The sequence below is a fragment of the Taudactylus pleione genome, unplaced genomic scaffold, assembly GCF_031769625.1.
Source record: "Taudactylus pleione unplaced genomic scaffold, aTauple2 ptg000183l, whole genome shotgun sequence".
NCBI lineage: Eukaryota > Metazoa > Chordata > Amphibia > Anura > Myobatrachidae > Taudactylus > Taudactylus pleione.
Genome location: NW_028284585.1, coordinates 8,529,876 through 8,552,855, shown reverse-complemented (window position 1 = coordinate 8,552,855; position 22,980 = coordinate 8,529,876). Strand labels below are relative to the sequence as shown.

Below are 22,980 nucleotides of genomic sequence, written 5' to 3'. Positions count from 1 at the left end.
GCTCGGAAACCATCCTCTGCAAGGATATACCATTGTGTGTGGCATACGTTCTTCCAGTGGTGTCGGCAGAGAGGTTATGCTCCTTGGGAGTTCGTCTGTCTAGAGTGTTAGCTTTCCTACAGGCGGGACTGGACCATGGGCTTCGCCTTGCGTCTCTGAAAGTGCAGGTGTCTGCCCTATCCGTCTGGTTCCATCGTAGGATTGCTGCAATGCCTGATGTGCGCACCTTTATGCAAGGTGTTCTCAGAATTCAGCCACCTTTTGTTCCACCGGTGGTGCCTTGGGATTTAGCTGTGGTCCTGAGGGCTCTCCAGGGACCGCCGTTTGAACCACTGGGCTCAGTGAACCTCAAATGGCTGACAGCTAAAACAATTTTCCCTCTGGCCATTGCTTAGGCCAGACGTGTTTCTGACTTAGGGGCTCTCTCATGTAGACCCCCTTTTCTGATTTTTCATAGTAACAGGGCGGTGCTGCGCACTTGTCCTGGTTTCCTTCCTAAAGTTGTTTCCAGTTTTCACATCAACGAGGAAATCGTTGTGCCGGCTTTTAACTCACCTGATCTTTCAGTGGGTGAGGCCACTTTGGAAGTTGTGCGGGCCTTAAGGATTTATGTTGACCGCACTTCTTCGTTTAGGAAGTCGGACGCCTTGTTTGTCCTCTATGGCTTCCGTAAAAAGGGTTGGCCTGCTTCAAAGCAAACTTTGGCAGGCTGGATTCATATGGCCATTTCTGAAGCTTATCTTCATGAAGGCCTTCCGGTTCCTTCTTCTGTGAGGGCTCATTCCACTAGGTCTGTGGGTCCTTCGTGGGCTGCTCGACGTGGTGCCTCTGCAGTCCAGATCTGCAAGGCTGCCACATGGTCCTCGGTCCATATCTTTGTGAGGTATTACGCGTTTGACACCTTTGCTTCTCAGGATGCTTCCTTCGGGCGGCGGATTCTCCTTTCAGCACAGGAGCGTCCCCACCCTTAAAGGATACTGCTTTGGGACATCCCCAAGGTATCCTGTGGATACCCTAATGTAGAAAATATGAGATATGGTAAGAACTTACCTTTGTTATCTCTATTTCTACGAAGTCCATAGGGTTCCACAGGACTCCCGCCCTGTCACACCTGTGCTGCAGATGGGCTTTGCTCTGGTCACCGTTTTTTCCGTCTCCCTCTGGTGAGAATGTGATTCTTGTGTGTGTCCAGTTCTTTTTTCTCTCTTCCTTCTCCTCCTCCGGCCTATGGCTTGGTACGTAACTGAGATGCCTTGGCTCGGGGGCGGGGTATAGGAGGGGGACCCTAGTGCATCCTGGGAGGCCGAAAACTTAACTGTATGGTGCCCGATGCCTGATTTCATCACCTATACCCCAAGGTATCCTGTGGAACCCTATGGACGTCATAGAAATAGAGATAACAAAGGTAAGTTCTTACCATATCTCATATTTTTATCGGTCTGCTCAGCATGTAGATTCAGACGCATCGGAAGAGTCAGGTGATGTGTTCCGGGTTCTTCTCCAGGGTCTATCTCAGGAGAGGAGGACCATCCTTCTACAGTACATCTATCCTAATATACAGGATGATGAACGAGCTCCAAGACCTAAGGCTCCAGTGATAAAATACCAGAAGGTGGTAAAAGCTGAGTTTCTTAAGTCTGAGCAGCTCACTGAACTTATGGAAGAAGCATGGAGTAACCCGGATAAATGGTTCCATGTTACAAAAAGGATTAGCATCTTTATATCCTTTCTCACCTACTGAATGTACTAAGTGGGAAGTCCTTCCTACTGTGGATGCTTATGTGACACATTTAGTCAGGAGTGCTACGTTGTCTCTACCGTCAGCATCTTCCCTTAAAGATCCTACAGATAGAAAACTTGAAACATGTCTTAAATCAGTGTTTTCATAGTCTGGAGCTGTTACTAGGCCAGCTTGGGTATCCAAGGCTGTTGAAGAATGGATGGGGATGTTGGAAGATTACCAAATGCTACCAGAGAGCAGCTGACGTATATCTCCCACATATAGGAAGTGGTCTCCTATTTGGGAGAAGCTGCAATAGATTCTGGCCTACTGGCTTCTAAAAGCATCGGCAGCTTAGGTTGTTGCTCGTAGAGCCCTTTGATTAAGATTATGGGATCCAAGAAGGCTCTGGAATCCTTACCTTTTTATGGAAACATACTTTTTGGAGCAGAATTGGATGGCAGCCTCAAAATCAACAGCTACATCAAAGTCTAGGCAGTCTCTTTTTCTGAGAGCAAAAGGACAGTCTTCCTCCAGACCGTCTTATTTCTCGCAGTACCGCCAAGCTAAGAGGTCCTGGCCGGTCAGACGTCCAGCCTCTACGCCGGATGACAAACCCTTTGCCTGATGGGCCACCTCCTGGGGGATCCCAGAGTGGGAGGCTGACTTCTTCAATTTCCGGACCACTGGCATCAAACAACAGATGCCAGGGTCCAAGAAGTGGTCTTTCAGGGATATGCCCTCACTTTCCGGAGGCATCCTCCCCAGAAGTTTTTTTGCACAACTCCCCCATCAGATTCTATCAAGGCCTTGGCCCTCCAGGAGGCCATCTGCTTCCTGCTGTGGGCAGGGGTGATATTCCCTGTTCCTGTGGGTCTGAAAGGAAGGGGTTATTATTCCAATCTATTTTTGGTTCAGAAGCCAAATGGGTCTCATCGCTTTATTCTAAATCTAAAAAACCCTCAAGTTTATCCATGTACCCAAGTTCCGTATGGAGACTCTCCGGTCAATTGTTTTGGCGGTGGAACCTGTGGATTTTATGGCTTCCATGGACATTCAGGATGCGTATCTGCATGTGCTTATTACGCCATCTCACCAACTATTTCTACGGTTTGCTGTCCTGGAACAACATTACCAATTTCAGGCACTGCCCTTTGGTTTATCAATTGCCCCTCGGGTCTTCACCAAAATAATGGTGGTTATGAGGGCCTACTTCAGGCGTCAGGGAATCAGAATACTGCCATACCTGGATGACCTTCTGATATTGGCACAGTCTCTAGCTATTCTACAACACCATCTCCAACTGACCATTGCCTGCCTACAGAAGCATGGCTGGATCATCAATTGGAAGAAATCCTCCCTTTCTCCAATACAGCGGATGGTACATTTGTGTGGGCAGAGATTCTGCCAGAGGACAAGATTTTGGACCTATTATTGCGTGTACGCAAATTGTTTCGCAAGCAAAGGGTATCTATTCTTTTAGCAATGTAGGTCCTGGGGTCAATGGTATCCACCTTCGACATGGTGGACTATGCTCAGTTCCACTCCAGGCCTCTGCAACAATTGATTCTCTCCCAGTGGAATGGGCAGTATCATCTAATACCGTCCCAAAGGATCCTTCTCACTCCGGAGGTTCGTCTCTCTCTTGTGGCTACAAAAGGCTCATCTGCACAAGGGTTGCCCATTTTGGATTTCAAATTGGGTGCTCCTCACCGCGGATGCCAGTCTTCGTGGATTGGGGGTGGTGACAGGTCATCATACCTTTCAGGAAAGATGGACAAATACGGAAAGTCACCTGCCCATAAACATCCTAGAGCTGCGCGCAGTATACATAGCGCTCATCCTGGCACAGGACCACTTCCAAGACAGGCCAGTCCTGATCCAGTCCGACAACGCGACCACAGCAGCCTATCTCAATCATCAAGGAGGCACGTGAAGTCATGCAGCCATGAGGGAAGTGACAAACATTCTGATCTGGGCAGAACGTCATCGTCCGGCTATCTCAGCAATATTCATCCCGGGAGTCCTCAACTAGGAAGCGGACTTCCTAAGTCGTCAGGACATACACACTGGAGAGTGGGCTCTCCACCCGGGGAGTTTTCAACTCTTGGTGAACAAATGGGGCCTACCAGACGTAGACCTCATGGCCTCACGTCACATCCACAAGGTCCCCAGGTAGGGATCCAGGACCAGCGAGCACTCAGCCGCCTTCGTGGATGCACTGGCAGTGAGATGGGATTTCAAGCTGGCGTATCTCTTTCCTTCGAATTTCCTCCTCCCAAGGGCCCTAAGGAAATTCAAGCAGAAAGGCGGAACAGTGATACCAGTAGCTTCTGCTTGGCCCAGACGCCATTGGTTCACCTAGATACGGAATCTGTTCATAGACACTCTATTTCCTCTTCCTTTACGGCTGGATCTGTTAGCGCAGGCTCCCTGTCTGCATCCGGACTTACCCCGTCTGGCGTGGCTCTTGAGTCTTCCATGTTAAGATCCAACGGTTTCTCCAGCTTTGTGATTCAAACAATGCTTAGGGCACGAAAACCTTCCTCTGAAAGGATCTAATACACCATCTGGCATTCTTTTGGTCAATGGTGTTCCCACAGAAAGTATAACCCTAAGGTTTTTAGGGTTTCCCGGGTACTTGCTTTTCTCCAGGCTGGGTTAGACCTCGGTCTCCGCCTTACCACCCTGAGAGTACAGGTTTCTGCTTTGTCAGTTTGATTCAAGTGAACGATTGTTTCTTTGCCGGATGTTAGAATTTTTTTTCAGGGTGTTCTCCGAGTTCAGCCACCCTTTGTCCCACCGATGGCACCATGGGATTTGTACTTGGTTCTTAAGGGGCTACAAGCTACCCCATTTGAGCCTCTGAACTCAGTAGATTTGAAGTGGTTGACAGCGAAGACACTTTTTCTCTGTATCTCTTCTGCATGCAGAGTCTCTTGATTTGGCAGCGCTCTCTTGTCGCCCCCCCTTTTCTTTCTTCAAAAGGATAGACCTGTCCTCCATATACGGACGGGTTACCTTTCTAAGATAGTATCTTGTTTTCATGTGAATGAAGAGTTTCTGTTTTCAGCTTTTCAGTCTTCAGGCCTTTCTGTAGGGTGAAGCCTCCCTGGATGTGGTTCGTGCTCTCCGTATCTATGTGGATTGTACAAGCTCTATTAGAAAATCAGGCACTCTTTTTGTGTTATATGTTTTTCACAAACGAGGTTGGCCAGTTAACAAACAAACTCTGGCTCGATAGTTGCTATGACTATCTCTCAGGCTTACACGTAGGCTGATCTCCCTGTTCCAAACATGATGACAGCACATTCTACCTGGTCTGTGGGACCATCGTGGGCATTTCGTTGTGGTGCCTCTGCTGAGCATTTGTGCAAGGCAGCCACGTGGTCTTCTGTCCACACTTTTCTTAGGTTCTACGCCTTTGATACTTTTGCCTCTCGGGATGCTTACTTTGGGCGACGGGTTCTTCTTTCTGCTCAGGAGCGTCCCCACCCTTAGGGGAACTGCTTTAGGACATCACCATGGTATCCCTGTGGATCCCTATGCACCCTGAAGATGAAAATGAGAGTTATGGTAGACTTACCTACAGTCAGGTGCATAGATATTGGGACATTGACAGAATTTTCATTTTTTGGCCTCTATTCACCACCACAATGGCTTTGAAATGGAACAAACAAGATGTGCTTTAACTGCAGACTTTCAGATTTAATTTGAGGGTAATTACATCCAAATCAGGTGAATGGTGTAGGAATTTCAACGGTTTCTATATGTGCCTCCGACTTTTTAAGGGGCCAAAAGTAATGGGATTATCAACTAAAAAGCTATTTCATGGACAGGTGTGGGCTATTCCCTTGTTATTTCATTATCAATTAAGCAGGTAAAAGGTCTGGAGTTGATTCTAGGTGTGACATTTGCATTTGGAATCAGTTGCTGTCGACTCTCAATATGAGATCCAAAGACCTCTCGCTATCAGTGAAGCAAGCCATCATTAGGCTGAAAAATCAAAACAAACCCATCAGAGACAAAACAAAAACATTAGGTGTGGCCAAATCAACTGTTTGGAACATTCTTAAAAAGAAAGAACGCACCTGAGAGCTCAGCAACACCAAAAGACCCGGAAGACCACGGGAAACAACTGTGGTGGATGACAGAAGAATTATTTCCCTGGTGAAGGAAAACCCCTTCACAACAGTTGGCCAAATCAAGAACACTCTCCAGGAGGTAGGTGTATATGTGTCAAAGTCAACAATCGAGAGAAGACTTCACAAGAGTGAATATAGAGGGTTCACCACAAGATGTAAACCATTGGTGAGCCTCAAAAACAGGAAGACCAAATTAGAGTTTGCCAAACAACATCTAAAAAAGCCATTACAGTTCTGGAACAACATTCTATGGACAGATGAGACAAAGATCAACTTGTACCAGAGTGATGGGAAGAGAAGAGTATGGAGAAGGAAAGGAACTGCTCATGATCCAAAACATACCACCTCATCAGTGAAGCATGGTGGTGGTAGTGTCATGGCGTGGGCATGTATGGCTGCCAATGGAACTGGTTCCCTTGTATTTATTGATGATGTGACTTCTGACAAAAGCAGCAGAATGAATTCTGAAGTGTTTCGGGCAATATTATATGCTCATATTCAGTCAAATGCTTCAGAACTCATTGGACGGCGCTTCACAGTGCAGATGGACAAAAGACCCGAAGCATACTGCAAATGCAACCAAAGAGTTTTTTAAGGCTAAAAAGTGGAATGTTATGCAAACCCAGCGTCTGGTGTTGTCTATGAGTTCCAGACTTCAGGCTGTAATTGCCTGCAAAGGATTTGCAACAAAGTATTAAAAAGTGAAAGTTAGATTTAGGATTGTTTAGTTTGTCCCATTACTTTTGGCCCCTTAAAAAGTGGGAGGCACATATAGAAACCGTGTAATTCCTACACCGTTCACCTGATTTGGATGTAATTACCCTCAAATTAAATCTGAAAGTCTGCAGTTCAAGTACATCTTGTTTGTTTCATTTCAAAGCCATTGTGGTGGGGAATAGAGGCCAAAATATGAAAATCCTGTCAATGTCCCAATATTTATGCACCTGACTGTATGTTAACTCATTTTCTTCGAAGTCCATAGGATCCACAGGGCACCCACCCTGATACACCTGGCTGCATTGGGTAATTTTTATTTCGATCATGGATTCCCTCATCTTGTATGAGAGTGTTTCTGGTGTATAGTGTTCTTCCTTCTCCTGAATGCCTGTGGCCAGGGGTGGGGTATATGTGGAGGAGAACCTGAGGCATCCTGGGAGCTGAAAGCTTTACTGTTTGATCCTTGTATCACTCCAACCACATGTGCCCCATGGTATCCCTGTGGACCTTATGGACTTCGAAGAAAAAGTTAACAAAGGTTAACATCTTTGCTTTTTCTCAATGAAGTCTCACTTAAAGTGCACGTGCTTGGCACAGCTTATTTATCATATGCTGTATTTTATAATCAATGTATGTGTAGTAAAATCAGAGCACCAAATATTTATAGTTGTTAGCATTTCTCTGTTTGCTAAAATGGTTTATGGTTTCCATTTGGTAAAGACAGGATGCAGTGAAAAAGAGCACTGTGTGATGTGTTTTGTTCTCTGATGCTGTTGTTCAATTTTTGACATGTTCTACACATAAACATTAATATCTATGGATGCCAACATCCTTCCTGAAATTCATCTTTAATGGATGAATAAACAAAAAGTGCAAATGCAAAAAAATTCTTATCAGACTATTACATCAGCTAATGGGTTGGGGATGGGAGCCCAGCACTCAGATGACGGCTGTCAAAAGACCAACAGCGGCATCCTGATGCTGGGAATCCTGACAAGGGACACGTAAGTACCCTAACCTTCCCTCCTTCACCCCCTAACCCTACTGTTCTGCACCCTAACCCTCCCCGTTTGTGCCTAAACCTAACCCTCTCCCCTTAATGCCCAAACCTAACCCTCCACCCTATGTGCCTAACCCTAAACCCCCCCCCAAGGTGGTGCCTAACCCCCCCTATCCGTAGCCTAACCCTAACCACCCCCCTCACGCAGCCTAACGCTAAACCCCCCGGGCTGCCTAAACCTAATCCCCCTCCCGCAGCTAACAGCTAAGGGCGCCCGCTGTACTTACCATCGGGATGCCGTCAGGATTCTGGCGCCGGTGTCCTGTCCGTGTTTTGGGATTCTGGCGCCAGAACATCCCTCAGCGGACATATATAAATGCAAACCATTTGTAGAGAAACTTGAAAGCTGATGAAATCTATATATAATGCAGGCTTCTATCCCCTACACAAATCACTTGGCCATCACCAACCTATCAAAGCTCAGACCTGCACTGGAGTAAATGAAGATTCCGTAATTGAATTGTCATTTGTTATAAACTCTTAGATCCATCAGAGCTTCCTAAATACCAGCTGTGCAACAGAGTAGCTCAGCACATACTATACATATTATCTAATTTTGCAAACGTAATTTTCTTTAAAATCGCTAAACATAGACAGCATGTAAATCCACATGTTTAAATCTTCGTCTTTACATTATTAGCTGTTTATACACAATTTTCAATATTATTCAAAGTATTTAAATGACTGACAAATCCCCTGTACAAAATCCTCTTTGGTGAAAAAGATATGTGACAATCTGTCACACAATGAGCTGAATATGCTAACTTGGAAACTGGGAACACAAATTGATTTCTATGTTTTCCTGCTAATTATATCGAAAACTAGTTGTGAAATGTTTGCATGGCAAACGTAATCACAAGTAAAGAAAAGGTGCTGTTTCGAGGCATTCTTTAAATACCTAAAAAATAATGCATTATAAAAACAGTGTTATAGCACCATATACAGTAGATTGTGAGCAGGACCTTCCTACTGTCTGTTTGTTAATACAGTACCCAGTCTTGTGGTATCACTGTGTTTGTTTGCATATGTAAAGCGATGCAAAGTATGCTGTGCTATATAAAAGTTAATAAGTAAACTAAAACGTTTTTAAGGCACTATAAAGGGCAGAGGCCCTGATTCAGAGCCAGACGCTCTGTCAGAGCGCTCGCTCTGAATCAGGGCCGTCCCTCCTCCTTTTTGGAGCTGCCTCCTGGCCGCTCGCATAGCTGTGAGCCATCGTTATACGGGTCTCCCGCATGCGCACGACGGAGCCGCCTCCGTCGTGCGCATGCGCACTTGGGCAACATCGACCCGCTTGCGAGCCGTCGTTACACGGGTCTCGCACATGCGCACAACGGAGCTGCCTCCATCGTGCGCATGTGCACTTGGGCAACATCGGCCCGCTTGCGAGCGCTCAGCACTCGCGAGCGGGTCTGAATCAGGCCCAGAGTGAGTAATTCCAAATTCCCAGGGGTTTGTGGCATGTAGTGGACTCTTGAGTATGTAATGGGCAATATCCTTACAATAGTATTTTATTATAAAGAGCTTGTTTACATTTTATGAAAATTCATCTTTTTTTTCAGAAAGTGTTTATGAATATTTTCCCTTTTAATATAATCTTAAAAGTACATTCTAAATAACACAGAGAATATTTTTTTTTATTATTATTTTACTTTATACTACAGTAATAGACCCATTTGCCTGCATTACTACCCCTCCCAAAAATGAATAGATATTTATTTACATACACTAACCGAATAAAGTCAACAGTGTTATAAATAAAAACCTTATTTAGATTTTGTCCCACATAAAAATGTTGACAGTTGGTCTGAAAAGTATAGGCTAGTGTCATAATGGAACTTCAGACTAGGGTCCTGATTCAGAGCCGCTCGCTCTGAATCAGGGAGTGTTTTGTTTTTTTTGTCTCCAACCCGCTCGCAAAGCTGTGGGTGACCACCCACAGCTTGTGTGAGCGGCCTGGAGTCTGTCGCGATTATCGCGACCATCGGGCTTGTAACGAGACCCTGTGGTAGGGTCTCGGCTCCCGCAAGCCCTTGTGGACTTCCTGCTCTAGTAGAGTAGGAAGTCCACCACTGACATCACTAGTGATGTCAATAGGGCCGCCCACAAAACGCCAGGCATTCCTAAGGGAACGCTTGCGTTTGTGCAGCCACCCCCCCTCCCCGCCTACAAAACGGGGCGAGCTGTCACACACCATCGACATCCGCCCCGTCTTGTAGCGAGACCCGTAGCAACTGAGCTGCAGTCGCTTGACGGGTCTTGCTCATGCCGGCGGTGGAGCATGCCATTGGGGTAACATCGAGCCGCTTGCGAGCAGCTCTGAATCAGCCCCTAGGTCTCGTATTGCCAGAACTATGCAGTGTTCTGAAGTCTCCATACTGACATAGGGCCGGATTCAGAGATGGACACAATGTCGATGGTGGACACAGTGGAGCGATTTTTTTTGTCCCATGCGGCACATCTGCACTGCACACGCATGGATTAGCTATGGCAATTGCAGGGAGGATTTATTAGCAAAGTGAGTGACAGGTGGGCAGGGTAAGGTAAGAAATATGCAGGCGTGTTGGGATCGTTTTCATGGTGTGAACTAGCAAGCCTCTGCAAATAATTTTGCAGCTGCAGAGACCCCTTTGTCTGAGGAGAGACACTCTGTCTGAGACAGCACAGGCTTGCCCAAAAGGTCGATGTGCAACCGATGTTCCTGCTTTTGTAACTGACCGGCGGATGTCAGACACTGGAGGTGGTCGTCTCATGCTGCAGGCTGAGGCTGGTGTTTGCATATTTTCGTCCGTATGGATTCATTGCAGTGGGATCTGTGTCCACATCTGAATCAGGCCCATAGTGATGATAAGACTGTTTTTATGTCTCATGTGGCCACGTCCCTTGTGTGACAAGGCAATGTATTTTCTGTCACTATGGTAGCATCAGTTTGGCACTTTTCTGCTTTTTAACTTCAATTCCTATCCACAGTTGCACGTCCATCTGTCTTTCTCCCGCAAAAGGAGAATACACACTAGACGATCCTTATGAACGATATGATCGATAACGTTATCATTCATATCATCCAGTGTGTATGCACTGAACGACCAACGGTGTGAGCTCCCGCGTGTCGTTAACAATATCCCCAGTCGGCCGAATGCAGCATGCCCCCACCCCCACGCCGTCATTCATCGTGGCCAACATTAGTAAGTGTGTATACACTTACCAATGTCGGCACCCCCGCCGGGTCCCGCTGCAGACGATATCGCCACATACAAACATTGTCTAGTGTGTATGCGGCATAACTGTGACAACTTCTGCACATTGCAATAAAATTCCCTACATTAACCTATCAAACTATGCAATAAAGAAAGCTACTTTCTCTCAAAACATTATAACACGGAGTTAGAATATGTAGGTCTGCAAACGTTCTCCCCTGAGCTCTGCAACCTACTTTATAAGCGTTTGTCTACTCCAATCAGTTATCCAGCAGAAAGGACTAGTGCCACTGGGACTAGCATTAGTTTTATTTTCAAAATCATAAACTGTATCTTAAATAAACTGCAGTTATAACATTGTTACAGTCCACACATAACCTCACACATTGTCTTTCTTTCACATCCTCCTGATATTTGGCCGACATTCCTGTGTGACTGGATCATGCAGCCCACAAGAAACTCTGCATTCTGGTTGGATCAAAATGCAATAAATAGCACCTATCCTTATGTATCAATGCCTATTTCCCTATAGATTGTAAGCTTAGGAGCAGGGCCTTCCTACCTATATATCTGTCTGTTATTACCCAGTTTTGTTCTATTTATGTTTTGAATTGTAAAGAGCAACAGAATATGCTGCGCTATATACGAAACTGTTAATAAATAATTCATTGTTTGTGTAAATGCTGTTCAGTGAGCTACATGCAAATATTTTTTTTTTTTTTTCAAAGACAATTTTATTAGATGACTGTATATGTTATACAACAAATGAAGAGGAGCAGCATATATTATTAAGCAATGACAAAACAATATTTCTAGAGTGATGTACACATTGGATTATTTCTAGAGTAATGTAACAATGGCTATGAGGAAGAAGGGGGAAAGGGAAAGAAGGGGAAGGTAGGGGGCAGCCTCCACAAGCCAAAGTAGGGCCTGAGCCTCATGCTTGGCCAGACATAGATGACAGACTGATATTAGACAAGGAGGGTTTAAGCTGCCCATCCACTACTAGATGCGGGGATGACGGCACAATTACGACATCATAATCGTGTTGTCGTCCCCCTAGGGGTGAAGTGCATACACTGAACGTTCAGATGTTAAGTGTATGCAGATCAATCATCCCCGAACATGGCAACCTGACGGCGTTCGTCAGGTTGATCGTCATGTTCGGGCGATGATAGATGTTAAAAACGACCAGCGGGCACGCGCATCCCTGGTCGTCTTTAACATTTTACTGGCTGATTTGTGGGCGATTACCAAGCGATTGAGTGATAACGACGGTCGTTAATGCTCAATCGCTAGGTTTAATCGCCTAGTGGAGAGGCAGCATTAGTGTGAATTGTCTTTATGATTTGTCTTGGATAAGTCATGGGTGCCACACCTTCTCCAGTGTCTTTGATGAGTTATTCAGAATACTCATATTGCACTCCATTTTACAAATATACTGTTCACTGTATTCATTTCAGTAGGAAGCACCAGAAGTCAGGATCTCCTGGATGCAGCGCCAGCGCTTTCCGATATCACAGTGCTGCAATTTTCCATATGAGTTTATTAGAGTGCTTTTCATACCCTGGAGGGGTAGAAACACTCTGACCTCAGTGAGGACTCGTATCAGCTCTTTAATTTGTTTGCAGTGTTTTATCAACGTTGGAAAAGTCCACCCCATGTGCATGGACGAGGAGTCCAATCTGGTAGCAACAACGCCAACATAAATCTGACAAGGACGGGGAGAAGACACACATTCAAGGTTCCTATTTAATTACAGAGGGGAATTACTCCAGAGGAGATGGAACTATCATTATCTTATACATCGTGGAGACTCAACTGTTAGCAGCATACAGAAAGTCATATTGTTTTGTTGGACCCCATAAGTTTGTATTCCCTTGTTCAGATTCCAAAGAACTCCCAAAGGCAGGTGGGGAGAGAGTCATAGTGCAGTGTTAGATCTGCAGTGTCTGATGGGCACACTGTGATATTGGGAATAACCCCTTTTTTTTTTTTTTTTTACAACTAAAGGCTCTATAACAAGGGGGAATAGCGGACACCCCTGTCGAGTACTACATGAAATTGTTAGAGGGCAGGAAGCCATTGACAGAGAGCTGCAGGAGGCATTTTAATAGAACAACAGTATGTTGTGGAATACATTGCCTCAAATTGCCATATGAGAGCCCATTTCATGAAACACCAGCTCAGAGTCAATGCCATTTGCCAAATGCCATGTTTAGTATTTGATTGAGAGTACCTGTGTGACTTTTCAGAAATCATGGCAAAGGCATCACGTTTCATACCTATTGTACCCTCAATAAAGATATAGCAAGTGGGCCATTTAAATACAGGTAATTGTTTACAGGTTCTGTTTCAAAAGAGGGTTGTATTGGCTCCTGGCTTTCTTTTAAGAAATTTTGTATTCTTGGGCTTATAAACCCATTCAATTATTTTTTTTTGAAAGACTTGATATTTATGGTAATGTTAAGTGTTTGCGATTATACTGTATGTTTTATACTGGCACATTATTTGCTTCAAAATGCAAGCTAACCGTTCACATTTGCATCAGCTGTGTAACATAGTCTGTAATTGTTGATGATATACGTTACAGGTTGTACCAGGTTCACTTCACTGCTTTATACCTAAAGGAGAAACTACCAATGTATTTGGTTCGCACATATCATTTGTACACTTGGATCTCAATTGCTTTGATCACAGTGAGGAATATCAGTATAGCTACATAAATATTTATAATTTTAACACCTAAAGTGGTCATTCAGTAAACTCTAATGGGGCTGCTTAACAATCTAAATCCCACTGTTTAACAAAAACACCAATTAGTAATGGCAGCATTCTTCTTACACCAGCAGTAAAGAATAACACATTTCCATTCCACTACATCAATTAGAGATGTTTTACAGCCCACTAGCAGCTTTGAATAAATGCATGTTAAGTATTTCACATCAAGATAAAGATTGAATGTTTTCGAACTTGGACCAAATGAAACTTATTAAATATGAATTAAAGACGCATATCTACAAGAGTGGACTACTCAAAATCTGAACATAATGGAAAGCAATTCAGTAGCTCTGCAATTTGTGCTTTTGAGTCAGAGGATAAAACATTTCATCTCTATGTATCATAGCACAATAAGCAACATTAATGAGTGTCTTTCTTTTTGTCATAGTAACAATATTATTTTAAAATGCAAAATTCTATATGGGAGTTGTCTTATGTATTATTTTAGATTTGTGTGTATATAATGGGGAACATATATGAAAACAAATAATACTCCATTTAGATCAAAATGCTGGATCGCACCCAGTAATTTGAACGCAGGTGCAACCCAGATACAACCCGGCTGAGATCCCTTTCAGACAGGCAGCTTATTCCCGGGTCGGCCACGTTGGTGCAGTGCCAGCACTTAGAGATGAGATCATCTCCAAGACCCGCCTCTTTCTGTGCTGTAAATGGTCCCGGGTAACCCGTTTACACTTCATAGCGACCCGGGTAGATCGGGAATTTCAACCCTTCTAACTAACTGGGTTGAAATGCTGAGTCGCTCAACCCAGGTTTTTCTTAAGGACCCTTTTAGACTAAGCAAAATCCCAGGTTCACATGCAATAACTATGGATTTTGCTACTAGTCTGAAAGGGGTAGAACTGGGAAAGGAAAAGAGAAACAGTGTACTGATGACAAAGCGGTGAGCAGGAAGAGCAAAAGAAGGCAGAAAAGGGAACACACATGAAGTGTTAATGGGTATTTATAATAATATGCAGTATTAGAAAGCGGAAGAAGGAGAGGTAAGTGCTATGATTGGGCGCAGTTGGTAGTAGTAGGAGAGCCATGTCCAAGGCAAGGGGCAAGCCCTCTGTCCACAACAAAAGTGGACTCTGCTTTTTCTAGTTCTTTTTCGTATATGTATAAAGCATGTAGTTATTTATATCTCCTACACAGAAGGGAACAGCTCAGGAATTTAAACATTTCTACTTCAGGGTCCATAGGGGGTCCACAGGGTTGGCCTTGGGGATATAGCTGGATCAGGATCCATGGGCACCACACAGTTAAGCTTTTAGCTCCCAGGATGCACTTGGGTCCTCCTCTATACCCCGCCCCCGAGCCACAGGCACCTCAGTGTAAGTTGGTGCCCGGCCGGAGTCGGTCACCGCGCAGGGGGGCTGCAGGAGCAGCCCCCAGAAGCTTTTTATTTTAGGGTAGATTTTATTTATTTTAATCTCTCTTTTTACTACAGACAGCAGCGAAGGGCTGTCTATACAGACGCCCACACTGCCGCTCTGATCCCCGACTGGCACCGCGACGCCAGTACTGATCTGGGGATCGCGGCGGGAGGACAGAGTCCATACTAGCCGGACTCTGTCTACCTCCCAGGACTGCTGCCGGAGTCGCTGGGGATTCAGGTAAGCCGCGCGTCGCTGGCTAGCGGCGGCGCGCGGAATGCCTTAAGATGCAGTCCTTTAGCCTCCGGTCCTGGGGACAGACCGGAGGCTGCTGGTAGTGGCGGCGGGCCCCCCATAACCTTTGGGACCACTAGACCACCAGGGATAACAGGCAAGCGGGAAGCCAGCATCCCTGGGGTTATGGCCAGCCAGGGGAGGAAGCCTTCCCTGTTAAGCGGCTCCTCCCCTCAGCTCAGCGCACCTTTCAGCACGCAGTTTGGCGTCGCTGAGCTGCAGACTCTTCAGCCACTCCTCCTCTGAGGTCTCTGGGGGCCATTTTCTTTGTGGCAACGCAGATCTCAGGGAGCACGTGGACCGGTCCTCCTGTGTACCTCTCCCCTGATTTAAGGACAGTGTACACAGCACTATAGCCCTCCCAGACACTGAATTTAGGCAGGTAGATTGTAGTGGAAAGGTGCAGTGAGTATATCTTCTCTGCATGGTATGTGACTTTTGCCAGTGCTGCCTGTCTGTGCTTATTTTCCGCTTACTGTCAGCTTATACCTGTCCCTTTACTTCTCCTACAAGCCCTACAGGTGTGTGGGGGAGGGGCGTTTCTACAGACCTCACCTATATAAATCACGTATTTGTGAGGTTCGTCACATACAGTTGTGTGCGACACAGTGCCATATTGTGGGCTGTTGTTCAACACACCGGTGAGTGCGTTTACTTCTGCCCTGTTGCCAGATATATAATATATTCTGTCATGTCAGACGAGGAGGTTGAGCGCTCAGTGGCTCCGGTGTTGGCCTCCTGCGGACGCTGTTCTGCAGGAGTGGATAGGGAGGATTTGTCACAGGATGGCCTGTGTAGTCTGAGCTAGGTGGCTCCTGGCCCATCCAGACCTTCTCTGACGCAGGAACCACCGTGGGCGATGTTTTCTCAAGTGCTGGTGTCTATTGTGGACCGTCTGTCGGTCCCGACTGCTCTCCCTACTAGGGCGTTATCCCAGCCGACCATCCCCCATTCCCCGGGTGTCCCGCAGTTATTGCGGAGTCCTCCTGGGTCTCAGTCTGTGGGTCCATATGCGGGGTTGCCTATGTATATACAGGCTTACCTTGTGCCGCAGCAGCCTGTGGTACCTTTTCAGGCCCCTATGGCGACTCCTCCACCCTGGGTGGATGTGCTCTCCAACTCCGTGCAAAATTTGGCGGCCGCATCCTCGGCCTTTCAGTCAATGTTGCAGACTGACATGCCTTCTAGCGTTTCAAAACGCCCACTCATGGCGCGGGCGGCTCAGGTATCGGACTCAGAGGGTTCCTCAGATGATGGGGAGGTCCCTGATGACACTGACTCGGACGCCTCGGTCCAGGAAATGGATACCAAGTCGTCCATTAATGTGCGAGCACTGGTTAGGGCGGTGCGAGCCATTCTTCTTATAGAGGATGAGGCACTGGTTCCTAAGTCGAAGGTGGCTTCTGCGGTGTTTCCCCTGTCGGATCAGTTGACGGATCATATGGCGGTAGCTTGGCAGGCGCCCAGTAAGAGATTCCTTCCTCAGAAGCGGTTGGCTGCTAGTTATCCCTTCCCTGAGGCACATTGTAAAAAATGGGAAACTCCACCGGCGGTGGATTCCCATGTCACCCGTTTAACTCGGGGCGCTACCTTACCATTACCGTCGATATCCTCGCTGAAGGATCCCACGGACAGGAAAGTTGAGACTTGCTTAAAGTCTATTTACTCCCTCTCCGGGGCGGTGGCCCGACCGTCCATGGCCATCTCCTGGGTGGCCAAGGCCATTGAGGGGTGGGCCAATGCATTGGAAGATACCTTCCCGGACGACGCTCCGGATGTCCAGAGGGCGTTGTTGGGACAGATGAGGGACGCTGCTTCTTACATTGGGGAAGCTTCTTTAGATGCTAGTCTGCTGACTTCGCGGGTATCGGCTGCAGCGGCGTCTGCCCGCCGATCCTTATGGTTGCGGTCCTGGAGAGCGGACTCTGATTCAAAGAAAGGCTTGGAGGCCTTACCTTTCAATGGGGAATTACTATTTGGTCCGGTCTTGGACAAAATAGTGGATACCCTGCCTAAATCCAAGTCGGCTTTCCTCCCTTCGGCGGCACTGCCTGCTAAGGTTCGGAGTTCGGCTTTTCGTTCCTTTCGGGTTCAGGGTAAGGCAAAAGGTCAGTCCTTCCCGAGACAGTCTACGAGTAAGACTGCCTCTAAACCCAAGAAGCAAGCCTGGAGTGCCGGGCGCCCTTCTTCCAAGCAGGAAGATAAACCTGCGGCCTGATGGGACGGGCCTCCCTCTGGGGGACCTCAGAGTGGGAAGCCGACTTCTTCTATTTGCCCAGTGCTGGCACAATACCACCACGGATGCCTGGGTTCGAGAAGTGGTCTCCCAGGGCCCTGTCTTTTCGGCACAGACCACCCCACCAGTTTTTCTGCACCAGTCCTTCTCAGGACAAGACCAAGGCGTTACAGATTCAGGAGGCTATAGAGTCCTTGCTGAAAGCAGGGGTCATTGTTCCCGTTCCTCAATCACAACGAGGGACGGGGTATTATTCGTCTCTGTTTCTGGTGCAGAAACCCAATGGTCCTCATCGCCCTATCCTCAACTTGGAGTCTCTGAACATATTCCTCAGAGTTCCCAAGTTCAGGATGGAAACGTTACGTTCCATCATTCTGGCGATGGAACCGGGGGATTACATGGTGTCCCTGGATATCCAAGACGCCTACCTCCATGTTCCGATAGCACCTTCGCACCAGCGGTATCTGAGGTTCGCTATCCTTCAACACTACTATCAGTTCCGAGCGCTACCCTTTGGTCTCTCCACTGCACCGAGGGTGTTCACGAAGATTATGGCGGTCATGGCCGCACATCTTCGGAACCAGAATGTACGGCTGCTGCCGTATCTGGACGACCTCCTGTTGCTGGCAAGCTCCCCGGAGGTACTGCTTCAACATCTCCACCTGACGATCGCTTGCCTGCAAGCACACGGGTGGTTGATAAATTGGAAAAAGTCCTCCCTGAGTCCATCACAGCGGATGGTTCATTTGGGAGCCCTGCTGGATTCGCGTCAGCAAAGGATTTTCCTGACTCCGGAGAAGGTCGCCTCCCTACAGCTGCGGATACGCAGTTGCCTGAGCAGTCGCCGCCTGTCGGTCCATTCGGCTATGAGAGTTCTGGGGTCCATGGTGTCGACATTCGACATGGTGGAATTTGCCCAGTTCCATTCCCGGCTCCTGCAGGGGCTGATTCTATCGGAATGGAACGGGTTACCTCACCGGATCCGCTCTCAGGTGCTGGTGTTGTCTCCGGAGGTTCGGCACTCTTTGGCTTGGTGGCTTCAGACAGCTCATCTGGTCGAGGGGCGCCCCTTTTGGATCCCGGTCTGGGTCCTGCTCACGACGGATGCCAGTCTCCGGGGTTGGGGGGCAGTGACCGGCTCATTGTCTCTCCAGGGTCGTTGGTCTGCGGAGGAAGCACTTCTCCCCATCAACATCCTGGAACTGCGGGCACTATACAGGGCCCTTCAGTCGTCCGGTCCCGTTCTTCACGGAAGGGCGGTACAGGTGCAGTCCGACAACGCCACCACGGTGGCGTATATCAACCACCAAGGAGGAACTCGCAGTCGGGCAGCGATGTCGGAGGTGTCTCGCATCCTGACTTGGGCGGAGTGTCACATTCCAGCGATCTCGGCGGTCTTCATCCCCGGAGTCCTCAATTGGGAAGCGGACTTCCTCAGCCGTCACGACGTGCATCCCGGGGAATGGTCGCTTCACCCAGAGGTGTTTCAGCTACTCGTGGACAGGTGGGGACTGCCGGAGCTGGACTTGATGGCCTCCCGTCACAATCACAAGTTGCCCGTTTATGGGTCAAGGACAAGAGACGCAGGCGCAAGTCTGGTGGACGCGCTGTCGGTGAAATGGACGTTTCACCTGGCGTATCTGTTTCCTCCGATATCCCTACTTCCTCGGGTTCTGCGGAAATTCAAGCAGGACGGCGGCACGCTCGTGCTGGTGGCTCCGGTGTGGCCCAGACAGCCTTGGTACTCCGATCTCAGGAGCCTCTCCATGGACGCGCCGTACCTTCTTCCTCAGCGTCGGGACCTGTTGTCTCAAGGAGCCCTGCCTTTACCCGGATCTGGGTCGGCTGTCTTTGACGGCGTGGCTCTTGAGACAGCCGTCTTGAGGTCTCGGGGCTTCTCCAGTTCGGTTATTGATACCATGCTCAGGGCACGCAAGCCTGCTTCAGCACGGATTTATCACAGGGTGTGGCACACTTACTTTCAGTGGTGTGAGTCCAGACATTATGATCCTCAGGTGTTCCGAGTTTCTAGGATCTTGGAATTTCTTCAATCAGGATTGGACCTCGGCTTACGCCTTGCATCTCTGAAGGTTCATGTGTCCGCCTTGTCTGTGTGGTTTCAACGGCGGATTGCAATACTGCCGGATGTTCACACCTTTTTCCAAGGTGTTCTCAGAATCCAGCCTCCCTTTGTGCCTCCTGTGGCTCCTTGGGACTTGGCGGTGGTTCTACGGGTCCTGCAGGGTCCTCTGTTTGAGCCTCTTGAGTCGGTGGAGCTCAAGTGGCTGACATTTAAGGCTGTTTTTCTCCTGGCAATTGCTTCTGCCAGGAGGGTGTCTGAATTGGGGGCGCTTTCCTGTCGCCCTCCTTTCCTGATTTTTCACCAGGACAGAGCGGTGCTCCGCACTCGTCCTGAGTTTTTGCCCAAAGTGGTCTCGAAGTTCCACATTAATCAGGAACTTGTTGTGCCAGTTTTTCAGTCCCCTGATCTTTCAGCTGGTGAGACTTCCTTAGATGTGGTCCGGGCGCTTAGAATCTATGTGGACCGGACGGCTTCCGTTAGGAAGTCTGATTCCTTGTTTATCCTCTTTGGTTTTCACAAGAGGGGTTGGCATGCCAACAAACAAACGTTAGCCCGTTGGCTTCGTTCCGTTATTTGTGAGGCTTATGCACAGGAGGGTTTACCTGTGCCAGCCTCTGTTAAGGCTCATTCCACTCGTTCTGTGGGTCCTTCTTGGGCTGCTAGACGTGGCGCTTCTGCTGTTTAGCTGTGTAAGGTGGCCACTTGGTCTTCAATTCAAAATTTTTCAGGTTCTATGCTTTTGACACCTTCGCCTCTCAGGATGCATCCTTTGGGCGCCGGGTGCTCCTTTCAGCACAGGAGCGTCCCCGCCCTTAGTTGAACTGCTTTGGGACATCCCCAAGGTCTACCCTGTGGACCCCCTATGGACCCTGAAGTAGAAAACAAGAGATATGGTAAGAACTTACCTTTGTTATCTCTGTTTCTACGAAGTCCATAGGGTCCACAGGGCGCCCGCCCTGACGCACCTGGCTTCAATTGGGCTGTGTGGCTGGTCACCGGTTTTCCATCTCCCATTTTTGTGAGTATGGTTTCTTGTGTGTTCCAGTCTTCCTTCTCTCTGTTTAGTCTCCTCCTCCGGCCTAGGCTGCTTACCAACTGAGGTGCCTGTGGCTCGGGGGCGGGGTATAGAGGAGGACCCAAGTGCATCCTGGGAGCTAAAAGCTTAACTGTGTGGTGCCCATGGATCCTGATCCAGCTATACCCCAAGGTCAACCCTGTGGACCCTATGGAATTCGTAGAAACAGAGATAACAAAGGTAAGTTCTTACCATATCTCTTGTTATCATTGTTACTAGACCGGAATTTGCGTAGTCATCATCATGACTTAACTTTAGCTATTGTGTGTACTGTACAAATAAATATTTTTTCAACATTATGTAATGTTGTAGTGTAGATTGTAAGCTCCTAGGAGCAGGGTCCTCCTCCCCACTGACTCACAACCTTCTTCTCTAGCACTTCTATGACAGCCTTCACCTTCCCAGCTGTATTGTGTATGGAGAATTGTGTTGCTAATTGTTACTTGTGTTCTGTTTATATTTTGGTTACTGTATTGTAAAGTAATGTTCTGTGTACCCTTCACTGTATGTACGGTGCTGCGGACCACTTCTGGCGCCCTATAAATAAAATGTAATAATAATTTTTGTTTTCTTTTTTAAGTGGTGGAAGCTTTTTTCCTAAATAGTGAAAAGGAGCACTATCTAGAAGTTGAGCTTGGACCGTAAGTACTGTATTTTTCATTTATGTTAAAATTTGGACAGCTGAAAACATTTGTATAAGTTGGTCAGTGATGAATGGGTTGATTGTTAGCACCACTACCTGCCAATCAGATTCTGCGATATCCACCTAATTACTACAGCCAATTATTTTCTGAGAGTTCATCCAGGACTGCAGCCTTTAGCAGTAATTAATGGAAATTCCCCTTAAATTGAGCAAGTACATAACATATTCAAAATAAGTATGAATACCATACAACTAATGTTTGCTGACTATACACCCAGCTTAAAACTAGAATTCTGTATACATAAAACAGATTTCTCCAGGATGTTGTGGTAGACTTGGTTAGGCCTGGTTTATTATAGCAATGTCATGCCCTTGTCGTCCTAAGTTTAGGTAAAGACTTATGAAGCGATTGGAGTAAATATAATATAAGGGTGATGAGTCAACTTTTCAAAGGGTTTCTTATAAATATCATGTGCTCTAAGTGGTTTGTTTATTAGCATGGTGCAAAGAGCATTGATGTTCTGTAGCTTAACCTACCAATTAGATGTCAGTTGTCATTAGTCAGACTACACTACACTGGAAAGCTTAGCAATGGTATGTGATTATTTGCTATGAATTATAAAACAATATTTCTCTTGCATCATGTTCTAAAATAAGCCTCATAATACTCTTTTACACTGGCTGAAATATCTAATTTGAAAGGTATGGTAGTGATGTCACTGATAGTCTATTACTCTTAAATAAATCATGGAATTACTAGGAATTAAAATTTGATTCAAGCATCCTTACTGTACTCTTCCAGTTTCTTCACAATCTCAATCCCTACCCTAGTGGGTTTAGCTTTAAAAAGGACCTTTATGGGAGCAGAAGCCAGTTGCCAAGGTGAATGGCAGCTCTGCAATGTACATCACTACATGGGACAGTTTATTTCCAGACCTGTTCACTGTGAGGATGGGGCTCTTGATCGCGGATGAGACGTAGAATTATTTCACCCCATGCTACAGATGTGTCCTTACACACCTTTGCTGCAGTCGCTCCAAACAGCCCTCATGGCATGCCAGATCCCATGAGACTGCTAGCACTGGGCGTCTTGCCGAAAATGCGTCTAAGTCATGATGTGACTAGGATGTGCCAGTAGACTGTGCTGATTCATTTGATATGCGACACTTGTATATCTTTGTCCATTTGACCGTCAATATGTTAAATGTTGACCTAATAACCTGCACTGCTGTCTGCCCCAGCATATTAAAATCCTGCAGTGTTCTCTGCCCCAGCATATTTGTATTAGTATTTTATTATATGCTACTGTTAATAGCCTAACCATTATTCGTTCATGTTATGCTGTAAATTTGACTTTATACCTATATACTATTCTGTATATCACTAATGTTCCTGTCAATGACTTTCTACCACCTGAATTTACAGATGTGTCCTCATACACTATTGCTGCAGTTGCACCAAACATCCCTACTCAGCGCGCCAGGTACTGTGCAACTCGGCTTGCGATAAGCGTCTTTTTTTGCGTGAAGGTGCATGTAATTTGCAATGCAACTTAGACAACAAAACTGCTACCCAAGACTGCACTGATTCATTTGATATGCGACACTTGTATATCTGTGTGCGACTGAGTCTGACTCGGTATACGAAGGG

General features: G+C 46.8%; 1 protein-coding gene across 1 annotated transcript in view; it reads left to right on the top strand.

The window, feature by feature from the left end:
* The window catches only part of LOC148519769 (UPF0462 protein C4orf33 homolog), a 67,079-nt gene that overhangs the window by 24,905 nt on the left and 19,194 nt on the right, over nucleotides 1–22,980 (top strand). The window contains exon 3 of the mRNA XM_088476099.1: nucleotides 21,268–21,328. Coding sequence (XP_088332225.1) covers nucleotides 21,268–21,328 — 61 coding nt within the window. The remainder of the gene's footprint in view (nucleotides 1–21,267; nucleotides 21,329–22,980) is intronic.